Source organism: Limanda limanda, chromosome 20 (assembly GCF_963576545.1).
Source record: "Limanda limanda chromosome 20, fLimLim1.1, whole genome shotgun sequence".
NCBI classification, from domain to species: Eukaryota; Metazoa; Chordata; class Actinopteri; order Pleuronectiformes; family Pleuronectidae; genus Limanda; species Limanda limanda.
Window position 1 is genome coordinate 8,187,504 of NC_083655.1, and position 15,223 is coordinate 8,202,726.

At 42.8% G+C, this 15,223-nt stretch overlaps 1 protein-coding gene across 5 annotated transcripts in view; it reads left to right on the forward strand.

Annotated features, from left to right (window-relative positions):
* The first annotated feature begins 2,203 nt into the window (after nucleotides 1–2,203).
* slc4a2b (solute carrier family 4 member 2b) overlaps nucleotides 2,204–15,223 on the forward strand; it is a 33,259-nt gene continuing 20,239 nt past the window's right edge. For 4 of the 5 annotated variants that reach the window (XM_061093425.1, XM_061093427.1, XM_061093429.1 and 1 more), the window contains exons 1-2: nucleotides 8,930–9,101; nucleotides 14,196–14,373. In XM_061093425.1, coding sequence (XP_060949408.1) covers nucleotides 14,308–14,373 — 66 coding nt within the window. In that variant the 5' untranslated portion in view covers nucleotides 8,930–9,101; nucleotides 14,196–14,307. Of the gene's footprint in view, nucleotides 2,244–8,929; nucleotides 9,102–14,195; nucleotides 14,374–15,223 lie in introns of those variants that run through there. The other variant, XM_061093426.1, reaches the window with a different exon arrangement.

Sequence of the window (15,223 nt, forward strand, 5' to 3'; positions counted from 1 at the left end):
ACACAAATAGATCTATGGACAAAGCAAGAAAAATAAAACAATAAATATGTAGACAAAGTGAAAAAATAAAAAAATAAATCTGTTGACAAAGTGGACAAGGTCAAAACAACAAAAAACTAATAAATCTGAGAAAGAAAGAGAAACAAACAAAACAAAATCCAACAGGGGTCGCCCACGTTCTTCATATAGATTTTACCATCTTTATAATCAGAACATATACAACTTTTGTGACCGTTTATCAACTTTTACAATGTTCAAGGCAAATAAAGTAATGTGAGGGAGATTTGTAAAATATCGCCATATGTTGTGGTTATTTATCATCAACGTTGATGCAAGATATTTAATGAATACTTAAAATATCAAGGAACATTTTCAAATAAGGATTTATTGGGGATTACATAAAATACTGAATGATGAAATTCATTCCCTGCAAAGATAAAAACTGAGCAGTGTCACTTTTGTGTATAAAAGGGTAAGGCTGAAAGAATAACACTTGTTTGTTGACTTAGTATTAATAAACTCCATCCAAGCTTTATATAAAAGAACACTTCATAGGATTCATTAAGCAAAGAATTCCTTGTTGTCAGTTTTCTTTAATGTCCAGTGTCAGTGGTCCTAGATCCCTTTGATGTGTTAGAATGCTGCAAAGGTGAAAGATGTACACAATCTGAAAAGATACAAAAGCTTGTTTATTTCCTGAACAACAAAAGACAGCACCAATTATTGCCAAAAGGAGGTAAGCTTCGTTTTACAACTTTTATTCAATTGACATAACCTTTTCACCGCGTGGTCTACACTTGATGATGTGGACAGCAGTGCGTGGTTAGTGTGCGTGGTCGCACGCAACACGCAGCCGAGACATTTCTGTTTCCCATTCACACTGACAGTCTATGATCTGAGCTGTTGAACCCTTCACTGGAATCCTTCACCGGGGACACTTAGTGGAAGTGAGTTGTGACAAGTCAAGTCTTTCTACGCAGGAGTTGTCACCCACTGCCAGAAAGCAGGAGACAGCGACCCCTATAGGTGAATAAAGGAAAGGCTCACTTGGTCTTTGTTCAAATACAAGCAACAGGTAGGAGGTCAGAAAGGTCAGATAAATGGAAAAGGATGCAGGCAGGTCCGGGCTAGGATCCACTAGTCAGTTTGTGATGTGGTCACTTGTGTGTCAGCTAATGCAATGGATTATATGGTATGACTAATAACAGGAAAGGAGTGGCAGGCAGGTGCTTGCGCAAACTGTTACAATTTTCCTAAATTGTAATAGTTTTTACACTCTATTCAAGTGAAACAGCAACGTCTCACATTAGAGGAAGTGAAACCAGTTCAACTTGGGGCTTTAATTGTTTATATAAAGTTTGTTTATCATTGTTTCAGCTCAGATGATGAGGACAATGACTATTCGACTTTCTTTGAGCTCCTGAAGTAACTTTGAACTGTAGATGACTCATCACGCAGACGAACTCTCAGATCCTCGAGGTCATGTTTCTGCATCATAACGGGAACGTCGTCCTCCCTCGGGCTTTCATCAGAAATGTGAATCATCGTCCACGCAGGCGCACGAACTTGAGTTTGGAGAAGATGGTGACAAAGTAACAGAAATAATCAAAGGGAGACCGGAAACAGTTAGATGTCACCTCCAGAATAAAGGCCCAAATCCATGACTATACAAATCTATATTTCTATCAGCCTATAAAGTGCTTTGGTATGTTTAACTTACTTATAAGGTCATCCTCTAATATAGTATTGGTTATTTTACGATACTCGCACTGCAGGCTTCGTATTTTTAATGTATTTGTACTTGAACTACTACTACTACTAGTACTACTACTACTACTACTACTATTACTACTACTACTACTACTAATAATAATAATAATAACAATAATAATAATAATAATAATAACAGCTTTTACAAAGTACTTCACAAAGAGGACAATAAAAACAAGAACACAAAACATCAGAGGGAATATAAAATAATGACATCATACAAAATTAAAAATAAAATAATAAAATAATACAACAGCATTTGAAATGAACTACATAGGAAACAGATATAATACACATAATAATACGTTTAAAAATACAGCTTTCACTTGTTCTGGGTTTCAAGGGGAGGATCTGAGTACTTCCTCTAGGCCTTTATTTTGAAAGGGTTAGGGTAAGAGTAGTTTCCATGATGGCGCAGTGACAGCGGTGAAGCAGCAGGTCATTCACACACGAGTTGAGGTAGAAACACACCGGTGAGTAAGTAACTCTTCATAATCTGCTGTCGTTGTTATTGTGAGTCTCCGAGAAAACAAAAGTCAGGCAAAAGGAGGCGACGTGTCTCCGGAGACCATTAGCCGGTGATTAGCCGGTGTCTTATTGTGACAGTGCCGCAGAGAGACAGGAACGTGTCCTCCGGCTGCAGGGACTTGGTCTCCTCCTCGTCTCCTTCTCCTCTCCTTCTCGTCTCCTCGTCTTCACAACCAGGTGAAACCCGGAGGAACAGCGGGAGACACACGTTCGAGCCCCGGGCCGGATGCAGCGTGTTGACTCCTTGTCCTCGGCTCTGTGGTCAAACGGGAATCAGGTGATGAACGTGCGGGATTCGAACCTCATCATGTCCCCTTATTCATTTTACGAGTTCAGTGGACGAGTGAGTCATGAAGAGGACAAGGTGTGGTCAGCTCCACTCATCCATTCATCACTCATTCATCGGGATGGAGTCTCTATTGTCTCCGGGGTCAGGAGGTGACACCAGCACAACAAAGATGTCTCTGTGGCAAGTGTGCCTATGGAAGGGGGGGGGGGGGGGCGAGTTCATGCATGAGTGAAAGTACAGCAACAGCAACAACACAACTTTAATGTGTTCACTGTGGGATTTAGGCTCATGAATCTATTGATCATCAAACTACTTCAAAGATGAGGTGAACACTCGTAGATTCTCCTAGTCTGTCGTTGGTGTGAATTACAGCAAGTAGTCGAAAGGAATCTGTGAAACTATCTTTTAATAATCGATAAATCACCGGAAATGTTTGCTTTCTAGTTTCTCGCTCTTATCGCTGTGAAGTGAATGTGTGGATTTTGAAGATGTCGCTTTGGTCATTAGTGTTTTATCCATTTTGACAAACATCTAATCGATTAAGCGATCAGCAGTTAACCAGATTACAGAAGTTACAGTCCCAGATATGTTGTGTACATCTGTTGTACTGTAGCGTTGATAATATTAGGCAATCGTGTGATATAAATTAGGATTATTATCATGAACATGTTCCACGCTGAGGTTGTCTGAATGTTCAAGGTAGAAAAATACACAAGTGAAAGTGATCCCACTGCTGATTGGTGCAGATGAGCTGTTGCTGGATGCACCTGTGCTGTAAAATATAAAAAATCATATTAGAAACCTGGTTTATTTAGAAAGGTAAAGGAAAGTAGACGCTCTGAAACTAGCGAGTCGAACAAGATTGGAGCTAGCAAGGTTTAAATTCTGCTGAAGTGGGATGTGACTGAAAACATCTGTGAACCACGCCTTCATCTATCATGAATATTGAACTCCTCTTCATCAGTTGATAACCTCCCAGCGGGAAGGTCATGTTTCCTCCGGCATGTTTAGGCGACTGTCGGGCCTCGGCCTAGGTTTAGAAGTCTAGTTTCTATATTTGGTGACATATGATATAGTTTTTTAACCCCCAAAGAAGAATGCGACTGCATCAGTCAGTAAACCACCCTGTAGCATATCATAAATAGTTATTTCAATTGATGACTGTTTGTGAAATAGATCCATTTGAAACCCCCTCCTCCAAGATCCCTACCACCCCCCTGCTTTGGGAACATTATACTCCCAGAACACCTCGTGTCACATGGCCAATAGATGTCAGGACGTGCCCTCTGGCAGGATGGAGGAAGGATGCGTCTCCTCTGCTGACTCAGCAAATTCATCCCATGCGCCCTGCCGGTTATTCGAGGGGACACTTTACCTCGAGAATATTAAATCAGAGTGAAACCAACCACTGCAGCGTTATTTTTAACCTGAGCACTTCACGACTCGGAGGATGGCGGATTCTGAAACATTCATCTTGCTCCACGTGAACTTGTTGGATCTTTTTAAAGGGAAACGACCTGAGATTTCTTCTTCTTGTGTCGCAGTTCCGGTGCTTGAACCCATCACAAACATCCATCTTATCTCTGTGATCTCACTCTCAGCTTTTGTTTGTTTCCCTTCGCCTCAGTGGAACTTGTCAAACAGACTTATTGTTAACTGATGAAAGAAAAAATAAAAGAAAGTCCGAGCACAAACAGTGGAGCAGAGCGTCGCCACATTCCTGCCGTGATTTGCTCGGTCATGCAGAAGAGAACAAAGGAAAAAGACGCAGATAGTAAATAGGGTTTTTTGTATCAGAGGTGCTCGGTTCTTCGTATTTATTTAACCTTCCCCTCTGCAGATAAACAGAGCCAATATTTTGTCTGTAAACACATCTAAAAAAAATCTCGTGACCTCAACCCCTTGACCTACAGGTCTGTTTACTATTAGAGAGCAAAGTCACATCCTTCACTTTCCCTACATGGTCGTTGCTCTGCTGCTAATTTGCTTTCAATCACCATTAAGTGCTTTGGCAACACATTCTGGAACATGCACAGTTGAGGCGTCTCCTGACCTGTCTGCAGTTTGTCGTCTCTTCTGAGCGTCTAATTACACATTTAGCTCCATAAAATATAGTCTGCCATCTTCTCTACTCCCCCCCCCCCCCTTCATCCACCTTCACTGTCGTGGTCCATTCCCACAGGAGAGAGAGGATCAACCTCGTGTCATCTGTCACACAAACGTGTTCACGTCACGTTGTTTCCCAGGAAATCGATCAATGGCGGATTTGTGTGTGACCTCAGCGTGAGATGTTTTAGGCCTTTGTCTGCGTTCTGAGAACCGTGGGGGGAGATTCTCTTCCCCCCCCCCCCCCCCCCGCGTCTGAGTTGCATGAGAGTAAATACAGTTATCACAAGCATTCTGCGTCTAAGCTTCACAATTACCACGTTTCTGTGAGAACGTGCTTTTAGCTTTTGTGCAGCTCGTGCAACCTGAGCAGCTCTGGATGTGTTTTTTGAGGAGAAAGTGCCGCACCTTCAAAACCGCTGCAGCCGTACGGGGGATATAAAAAAACAGTAAACCTCTGATATATTATACATGACGTCTAAGATTAGCCAAGAAACAACAGGACCTGGTTGTACTTGACCCAGGTATTTAACTTCTGTGGGATCAGTATTGAGACCACTGATTTCTAAAGCCTGACAAATATAAGAAGGTTAAAAAACATCCAGATATCATTATACTATCTGAGAAAGTGCTTGTGTTTGAGTTTTAAAATACATAACTTCATGCTACGTTTATGCTTGTGTGACTGGTTGAGTGGTTGTTAAATCTCCTAGGAAGAGATGACAGGACAGTATTTCTGACGGTGGAGTCGTTGACCTCCTCAGCTGAGGGATGGCTTCTCCACTTTGAAGCAGATGACCTCCTTCCAAGTCACACGTCCTCTCTGTTTAAAATATGTGCACCTACGCACCCATATGCGAATAGGTCAGAATTTTGGTAAACTTGACATACACCTGAAAAATAGAAGAGACTCCTGCAATGACAACAATGTACGTATTTATAAAATGTGGGAAATACAGCATTTGAAACATACACATCTATTTGGATATCTCTAGAATAAACTGGTTTACCTGTGAGAAGTCAGATATTAAGACTAGAGCTTCAGATAATTAATTTTTAATGGAGTTGGACTTCTTGGCTTCATTTCAAATATCTGACGACGGATTGCAGTGAGGATATTTTTATGTGGAAAAAGTTCATTTTCTATTTTAAAATATTGACCTGCCTCTCCGTGCACCACAACCCTCCCTCAGGATATACAAGTGCTCCACTGGTGGGTGTTTTGTTCTTTTCTCTTCAGGTGGAGAGGACAATGGGCTGACATTATGTTAGCCGCCTCTTTAATCCCTCTTCACCCCCGAGACAGGTGCGATCTCGGCCCTGAGCACAGCCGCCACTGGGAGACACAGAGAGATAGAGATGAGGCATACGTTTGACCAGGTGCAGCTGTTAGCAGTGTGAGACTGGACACGTTCCAGTGGCCGCGTGCACAAAGAGAAACTTAGCACAGTCGTGACGAAGTGTCGGACTCGGCCAAACCCCTGAGCAGGGTCGTGTGGTCACTGGGCTGCTAGGCGGGCGGCGGGGGGGGGGTAGAGATGTCTGCATGGTGAAGGGCTCAGGGACTTGGCTGGGTGACTTCTAAACGGCTGCGCTATTTCAGGCTAAAACACTCGGAGGCAACAGAGGCACAGCTATCTACACACACACCGCTGCCAAATCCCCATAGAGACACAAGCCAGCAGGGCAGCTGTCAGAGGGATACAGCCTCTCCGAGGGCAGTGCTTGCATCAGGAGGCTTGGCCGGGTGAGAGCACCGGGTTCGGTTCTGGTGAGTTTCTCTCCATTCAGCTTGTGGACGTTGTAAGTTCGTTTTTCTCTATGTCTCGGGAATATGGCCTCATTTTAGACCTCGGAGCAAGAGAAGAATAACAGGAAGCTGGAGAGAGAATTTGCCCAAGTTGTGTTAACGTTTGAGATAATGGCTTGAAAACTGAGCATGGGATGTTATTGTGTAGAAAAAGAATTTTGTTTCACGTTTGTTTTTTTTCTTTTGACATCTTTCAGCAGAAGAAGTTGTTTTGCAATTTACACGAGAATCTTCTCGATTTCTGCGTTTCACCACGTTGAGCCAAAGAAATGTTAAAAGCCGTCAAATTGTGCAAAGCAGCGTACGGGTGAAGCCAGTGTCTCTTCTCTGTGCAGGTTAAGTGTTGTGAAGTGAGTGTATCGTCTAATGCTCGTGGTCGAGACAAAGCTGCATGAAGTCACAACTCGTAATACAGTCGACCACAGCAGACGATGCTATTATCAGCCCACTGCTGGGATTGAGGAAAGCCCCAGACTTTGAAGTGGACTTCCACTGTAGCTGCTTGTGGCCTTGACTTGACTGTGTTTCTTTCCCCCCGCAAGACATGCATGTGACTCCACACTGAGGCCACAACCCTGGGGACAAACAATTATATCGCACACATATGCACATGCACACACACAAACACACACTCCCCCGGGGGTTGGGTATTTCTTTAGCCCTAAGGCTCATGTAAGCTGATGTGGAATGCAGCACTTTTTTTGGCGAACGGGTAAGCAACTTGTTTAGAACACAGGACTGCTCTTTGTTCGCTGCAAAACACAATTATTCCAGCGGCTTTCATGACTTTGGGTGGGATTAATTGTGTAATTGTGTTGATTCCTCCAGTATATGACAAGTTGTTTTTTCCAAAGCCAAACACCCTTAAGAACCTGCGGCATCCCGGTGTGAACAAATTCCCTAAACTTACACCAAAACCGATATTCTACCAGAACAGGCTCATATTCTAGATGAAAATATTCAAACCTGATGGACGTTATTCTGAATTACCTAAGGATACAGTGTGTCGACATTTCTGCATCCACACTTATACTGAAAGTCATTACCGATTAATAATTAAAGACATATTTGGTAACACGTTATTGCTTTACTGCTCATTTCATGACCAGAGGAGACATATTCACAAATGAATAAACATCCTCTGCAGCTTTATAAACATGTTGGTGCGAAGAACCTGGGGGCAAGTTGCAATGCCCTTCATGAGAAGTAAAGTTGCCCAATGTTCAACTTCCTAATGACTCACTCGCTGTCCTGCAGTTTGTTTTACCCTAAATGATCATTTGCTTGAATGTGGTGGTGAACCAGGCTTTTGTGGCAATCCTTATTCAGCCGTTGATCACTGTCTGTGTCGCAACAGGAACTTTCTGTCACTGCCGTGGACTAAAATAGTCAGTTTTAGAATAGATACGGTATTTCCACACATGTAATCCTCATGTGATTTGAAGGACCGTACATACTTGATGCATGCTCAGCCGTGACAGCACCGTGTCTCCAGGTCTGTGGGCCAGTCCACCACTTAGACAATATCTTCACATCTTATTGCAAATTGGCACAAAACAGACATTGTCTATGTTTACATGGAAATATTCTGACTGTTGATCTTATTCTGACTAAGACCCTATTTTGATTATTTGCTAGTCGAGTGTCCCATTCAGATTCCTGTTTACATATCATAGAGCCGGAGTCAGATTATGACGCACGTCAAAATTACATTCACTACATCATACGTCCGATGTTAGACCCGAACCCAGGGGAAGTTTATAACTGTTGAGTGCTGTGAAAACTCTTGATTATTTCTTATTTCAAATATGATTTTCAGAGTATTATAATACTGGTGTCCAGTCCACATGAACGTGTCCACTCAAGGTCCCCATGATAGATTTAACGATCTCTAAGAGACTCAGATTTGTGGTTTTGAAAGAAATCTCTCGAACACTAATTGATTGATTGGAATTGCAATGAAATAGGAAAACGTTCACCTCATGAAAAGCTTTAATAACATTTTCTCTCTAGCACCATCATCAGGCCATAATCTTAAATTGTCCAACAATTTCTTTGCAAAGTAGCTTTTTTTATTATTTTAGCCCTGATCCTAGATTTTTTTTGTGCAAAATTGCAGGTAAATATTCCGATAAAGTGAAAAGAGGTAGAAACTGATGAGGAGCTGCAAGTAGACACTGATTTCTTCTGAGAGATAAAAAGCACAACAAAGACGTGAGAGATTGATAACAATCTTTGTGATTGATTTTCAACAAGTGTGCGTGTGTGCGTCTGAGCACCAGCCTCCTCTGACTCAGTGCTGAATGGGCCCTGGAGTCACATGGTTGCTTGTCAGCAGGCTGGAGGAGGAAACATAATCCTGAGGAGGAAGGCTGCTGTTATCAGTTGGTGCTTGTTGGTCTGAGGCAGCACTCAGCTCGACGAGGGGCTGGACGCCACATCTCTGACTCTCGCCTCTTTTGTCTCCCTATCTCTTTCCTCTCTCCCTCTGTTTGTTTTTCGTCCTGCACTCTGACCAGCACCGGGTCGCTCTTCACAGCAGAGTTCAGAATTGCACTACAATGTCTGCGGTGGCTTCTCTGCAGTAAGCACACAAAGGTATGGTACAGTCGTGGACTTGTTTCTTATGTTTCTTACCCACTTGTCATGCTTTCAATTGATCTTCTTGGTCACTTTGTTGATTTTCTGTGCAGTTATGGTCAATTTAATCCATTGTTCATGTTATGTCGGTCGTTAATTTGCTGTTTGTCCGGTCAAATCAAACTTAACAGAACTCTTCCTGTTAGTGTCATTCTTTCTAACAATCGACCTGATTGAGGAGTTGAGCTGAATCAGGCTCGGGCCGTGATGATGATGATGATGATGATGATGATGATGTGAAGCGACAGCGGCTGTAAACAAATCAAGTTCAACAGGTTGCACAGCAGAGAAGCTCTCCAAATGTACCACTTGAGTTTTAGAAGGCAAAAGATGCTTTTCCACTTTTATAAATCAGAAATGAGTGGCTTGAAATTCAGTGTTTGTGGAATTGATAGCTGTGATTGATGAATTATTGCGACATCAAAACACTGAGCTCTTATTCTTTTTTTTAATCTTCTGCGTATATCTAACACAAATGATAAAAGCGTTTATTACTGGGAAGTTCCAGCAGCGTTCAGGATGTTCCTGTTTGTCACTGTGTGAGATAAAAAGACCACAAATTATCTCCACGTCACTTGGGATTATCACAACTACACAATCACTTGTTTTCACTCTCTTGAATAATGCATTGTCCGCTCAACAAAAGCTCTTATTTTGAAACCCAGTTCTCTAAAGGAACCCTCTGTTGTCGTCCTCCAGGCCCGCGTGTCCGAGGTCTGAACGTCAATCTTCCGTTTCCGCAGAGACATTTTTAGTGTCAGTTTGTATATTTGACTGAACTGATCTTTAATTACGCCTCTCTGATAGATTTTGCAGACAAGTGTTCAGTCTGTGGCTGAACGTACACAAGCCGAGCTGGCGCCTGAAGCCGGGCCTTGGTTCGAGCGTCCAGGCCGATCACTGGTTTCGGTCGCATGCGGGCTTGTGTTTGCTCTTGAACTCCGTCCAGTGGAATGACTCTCTCACTCCATTACGTTAATCTACTCATGAGGAGGAATTGAGAACCTTTTCTCTATTTTCAACCCAAAAGGTCACATGAAAGACCATCAAGAACCTTTCTAACTCACAGGTCTTGACTTAGATTCAAACAAATCTGACAGCGTCTGGTCATATTTAACCTTTTGTAGGATGTTCAGTGGGGATTTTTTTGCCAACTCATCACTTCCCAATGCTGCTGTGAGAAAACAGACTATGATTATGATGCCAGGCTAATTCCTGATGATTCAACGAGGACACTTTTAACAATAATCCAGAAACCAAAGAGATCTATTCTTTAGCTCTGGGACAAATAAGTCACCATAAGTGTGTATGACAGATCTGCAATAATGACAAAAAAAGCCTAACCTCTTATCTGACCTCATCTAATGTCTCGAGATATGACCCATATGTCAACATTTCGGTGACATTCAGCTGAACTTAGACTTTATATGATCGGCCTGTAGATAGTGAACCACTGCCCTGTTACTGCAGAAGCTATTAACAGCTGGTTACACACTGTCAGCTGTTAAATCAGTCAAATAGGATTAATATAAACGGAGGAGTGTTAATCTCCTTGGTTCTTATTATAAGATTTACTTGTTTACTTATTTCTTTGCCACCAAGCAGCCTCTTCACACACTTGAACTGGCTGTGTTCTGTGTTCTGTGTGCTGTGATCTTCCTGTCCTCTCTGTCTGTCCCAGGGACAGATGACAATGACAGCTCAGCTCGTTAGGCTGTCACACATTGAGTAAACCTATAATGCCCCAGGGAAGACATTAAGGGTTAGCTGGTTAGCTCAGGTATATAGATCCAGGTCAATGTTTCACGTGTCTTTCAGTTAACTCTTTCCAATGTCTGAAATTATAGATACTAGAAAGACAACCATGTTTCCATTTTTAAAGGATTATAGCTGCTTGTGACAAGGCTCCGTGTGTAGCTGTTGCCTTCTTCCTGTTTTCATACTTACTTCCTCCCAGAAGGATAGTTTTCCCAAACGCTTGTGTGTGCACAATTTGGGGATGTGACTAAATCTAGCATGGAAAGGTTTTGAAGTCTGGAGGAAAAATACATGCCACACACACCTCGTCTTCCTTGAGGAAAAGTCTGCGAGGTGTCTGCACTGCGATGACTCCTGGAAGACATGATGAACTTCTTCCAGGAGAAACACTGAGCGTCTCGTCCTCACTTCCTCATGCAGCGTCAGCACTCGTCCACGTCCTTTTGGGCAATTCAGATATTACACAAGGAACAATCAGTTCCTTCTTATGCAGCCCTCTGATTGTTCCTTTCATGTTTTTAAATGTACGAGCCTACTCGGGCGATTGCGGTTGGTATTATTGTTTTCTTCTGATCATTATTGTTATCCTAACGGTATTATTACAGACATGCCCGGAGGTAGATAAGCTGGTTCCCATGGTTTCTGCCCAGGATCCCAGGGTTCTGTAACTTTATCCCTGTGTAGCCAGCCCAGCCTCTTCCACGGAGCCGGGGTCTAGGTTTACTGAGAAAGTAATCTGCGAGCACGCCAAGCTAATGTACTGGTCTCCTGTATCAAAATCAATGCACGGATTGCAATGTCCCCAACCAGTTGACGTTGTTGTGTCGCACGGGAACAGCTGATGGTTTGTAATTAACAATTGGTGCATTGATAAGTGGTTTGGCAGAGCAAACGTCGAGCGGTGCCAGAACGGTGTGCGGTGTACTCTCAGTTTCGGGTCCCTGAGGAGTGAGGAAGGTGATGTCTTTGTTCAATCCTCGTCTGAATACAAGTTCACTCTGTCCGGCTCCGTCATGCTCCCACATCTCTCGTCAGTGATTGTACTTTAGTGTAACGTACATAGAAGTCCCTCGCTGTGGGCAAGGTCGTTGATTTGATTGTGCTCAGGCATCAGGGAAGCTTATCGTTTCTTTGATAGTTGCGGCCAGGGAGGCTGATTTCTAACTGTGACTCTTGAAAGTGAACCCAGAGGGCTCTCCTCTGCTGTGAGGCTGAAGGGGAACCAGCGCTCTGTCGTTAATGTTACTGGATGTGACTCATTTCAGGGCAGTTTTCCAGAAGTAGTTATCAGAATAACTGTGAAACAAGTTTCTTTTCTTGTTTGCCTCAATATGTTTATTAATATTGTGTTTAGCAAAACATCCTCCTCTACAATTTGGATTGTTTTACTACGACTACTTTTACTCATTCATGCAAATCTTATAGAAACTCAACAATGAATCTCAATTATATCAACAGTTATTTTATCAATATCAACTAGTTATGTTGCGGAAGAGTATGACATCAATGTAAAAGAGCAAGTGTTTTTATTTGAATGTCCAATTTAACAAGGAGGCAGTCTAGGGTTTATATATTATAATAAAAGATCATAATTAGATTCATAAATGACAAACATGGCTGAGTTGACAGCCATGACATGGCATCATCTGATTGGCTTGGGGGTGGGACCCTCTATCGTCTAAATCTCTGAATTCAACTCATTACTTCTGTACGTTATTGTCGACTTGTAGTATTTCCATTAACTTCTTATCTGTCTCTGGCCGAGTTTCTCCGGCTGCCTGAGTGATGATTATCTATCTTCCTGCAGAGCAGTTGTATAACGGACACTGTGGAATGACAGAGGTGGAGGTTAGCTGAGGCGCGTGCTGTTCTGCTTATCAAAGGTTCCTCTACACAGTAGCACGGTGTTATCTGGCTCTTATCAGAGTAATGGTTAATGACCTTGAATGGCGGTGGGGAAGTTCTGCAGAGCCTCAGATCGTAACTCACACAGTGACAAAACACGGGAGGGTCACTGTTTATAAAAGCCTGTACCTCCTCGGCCGCTGCTGCTGTTATGTCTCAAGCATAATGCAACCGTCTGAAAGTTTTTCCACCACATCACAGATCTGACATTTAGCTGAAGTCATTAGTGTTTGTGAAGTGGGATCCCGGTTTGAAGGTACTTGAGGGCCTTCCAGGAAATCCTCAAACTGTTGATTACTTCTTAGATGATTGCGAGTCACAGTGTCGGGACAGTGACGTGTGTTTAGCTCGGATTTGCATTTCAACCCACTGGCTGTGACATGCAAAAACTGACTCAGGTTCAAGATGTCTAACTTGTTTAGAAGCCTACAACCACTTCAGATAAACTGCAGTCAGTTCTTTGTATCCATGTGAAGAAGTGAAGAAAGCTCCAGGGAAGCAGATGTTTGTTGGTCAATACGCTTTGTTTAAGACTGAAATGTGTTTATTTAACAAGTTGATAGATTGCCATGACATTTTGTACAGACATCCACATTACTTGGACCAGAGGTTCCCAAACTTCTCATCCCCTGACCCCCAAAAATAACTGCACCACCACAGATGTGCAACCCCCCATTATCCAGAAACATATTTATTTCCCAGGGGGTCCTGACCCCTAGTTTGGGAACCACTGTCCTAGAGGATGAACTGTAATAACTCACTTTTCCTCCAGTGCCACAACTACATCAAAACTTACTGTTATTGCAACAAATGTCTATAATCTCATGGGTGAAATCTCATAGTCTGGGTATAATTTAAGGGCTCAATTTGCACAATACAACACTTTATATTTCATATTTCATCACGTATCCTTATGAAGTGTATCATCCATTGACAGTAACACACTTGGTATATTTCCATTCCATACTCTGACCTGCTCTGCACCAATTTTCCCTTCTCGCTTGTTCCAGGATATATTTGCCGTGAGATTAACCGTCAAAAACAGTCCAATGTCTTTGCCTTAAAATCTTATCCATGTGTGTTTACGATCATACTCCTGCTGCAATGTCCTAAAATTGAAGGTTGTGGTGTAAAAGAGGCTTAAGGTCATACATTGTTTACCAGATATGAATGTGAACATCCTGTGAGCCCAAACTCAGACCTTAAACCTCAAATATATTATTTTAATTTAAAATCCAATGTCCTGTAATATACTATACAGCCTACCTTTTATTTCTTGGTCACGCTTCATATTCAGAGATTACCTGCCCACAGCTATATTGCTCTGCCTGTAACTTGTGAATCTCCGGCTTCATGTGAGCTAACTCCCGGATCTGTGTCTGTCTCCAGGTTATGCTGCCCAAAAGCTGTCTGAGTCCCAGTGAGAAAGAGAAGGGCTAAAGCCGCGCTGATCCACACCAGCTTTCCAGATCCTCTCCAGCAGCAACTCCACTGCTGAGCCATGAGCAAACCCAACCCCGGCACCTCCGACCAGATCACAGATGCCGTGGCCGCGGTCATTCAAAGTGTAAGTCCAGGCCTCAGTCTCTCCAGTCACGGCACCGCTATCAACCACACAATGAAACGCTTGAGCCCGACTCGGTGACCAACCAGGTTCGGTTAGATTGTGATCGTTTCATGTAAGAGACGATGGGTCGTCAGCTCCAAACCTGACTTTACTGTGGTTCCCATTCTGCAAAACATTTACGCTGCATCAGCTCTATCCGTGCTCTCTGGCATCGCGGTGTGTATTTTGGATACGCCGATCCCTCCGAGGTTATGTACGTACAAATCTAGTCGCATCTCGGAGCCAGGCCCCTGATGCACTTATGACAGCAACAATAAAAAAATGTTAAAAATAGCTCCAAAAACGTTTCAGATCTGCACAGAGAGTTGAATTATCCCTTTTCATTAGAGCACGGGAGAAAGTGAGCCGTCCCACAACTAACGCAGTTTCCCTCCTCTTCTCTTTAACTTGACGGGCTGCCAGAGGTTGGAAACACTAAAGTAATACTGGCGCACGGTAATGAAAAACATAATTGCACGGCTGCGTGGTGGGATTGATGATGATATAGTAAACATGGCTGGCAAAGCCCAGGGGGGGGCAGCTGGTCAGCGGCCAAGGGAAAGCAGCATTCCTCCACTCAAGATCTCCCCAAGCAGTTTATCCCCGGATCATTAAGATGCTGAGGCAGAAAATATCGAAAGCTTAAAGGAAGAATCCACACACGGATAGTTTGATTTTGCAAAGATATCATCAGTTTACAGTGTTTAATGAATTCCATTCATTGCTTATTTTATTCCAGGAATAATAAGGATTATTGTGTTTTCCTTTCTGATACACCACCTCAAACCTCATGCTTTCTGACTTGAGTTCA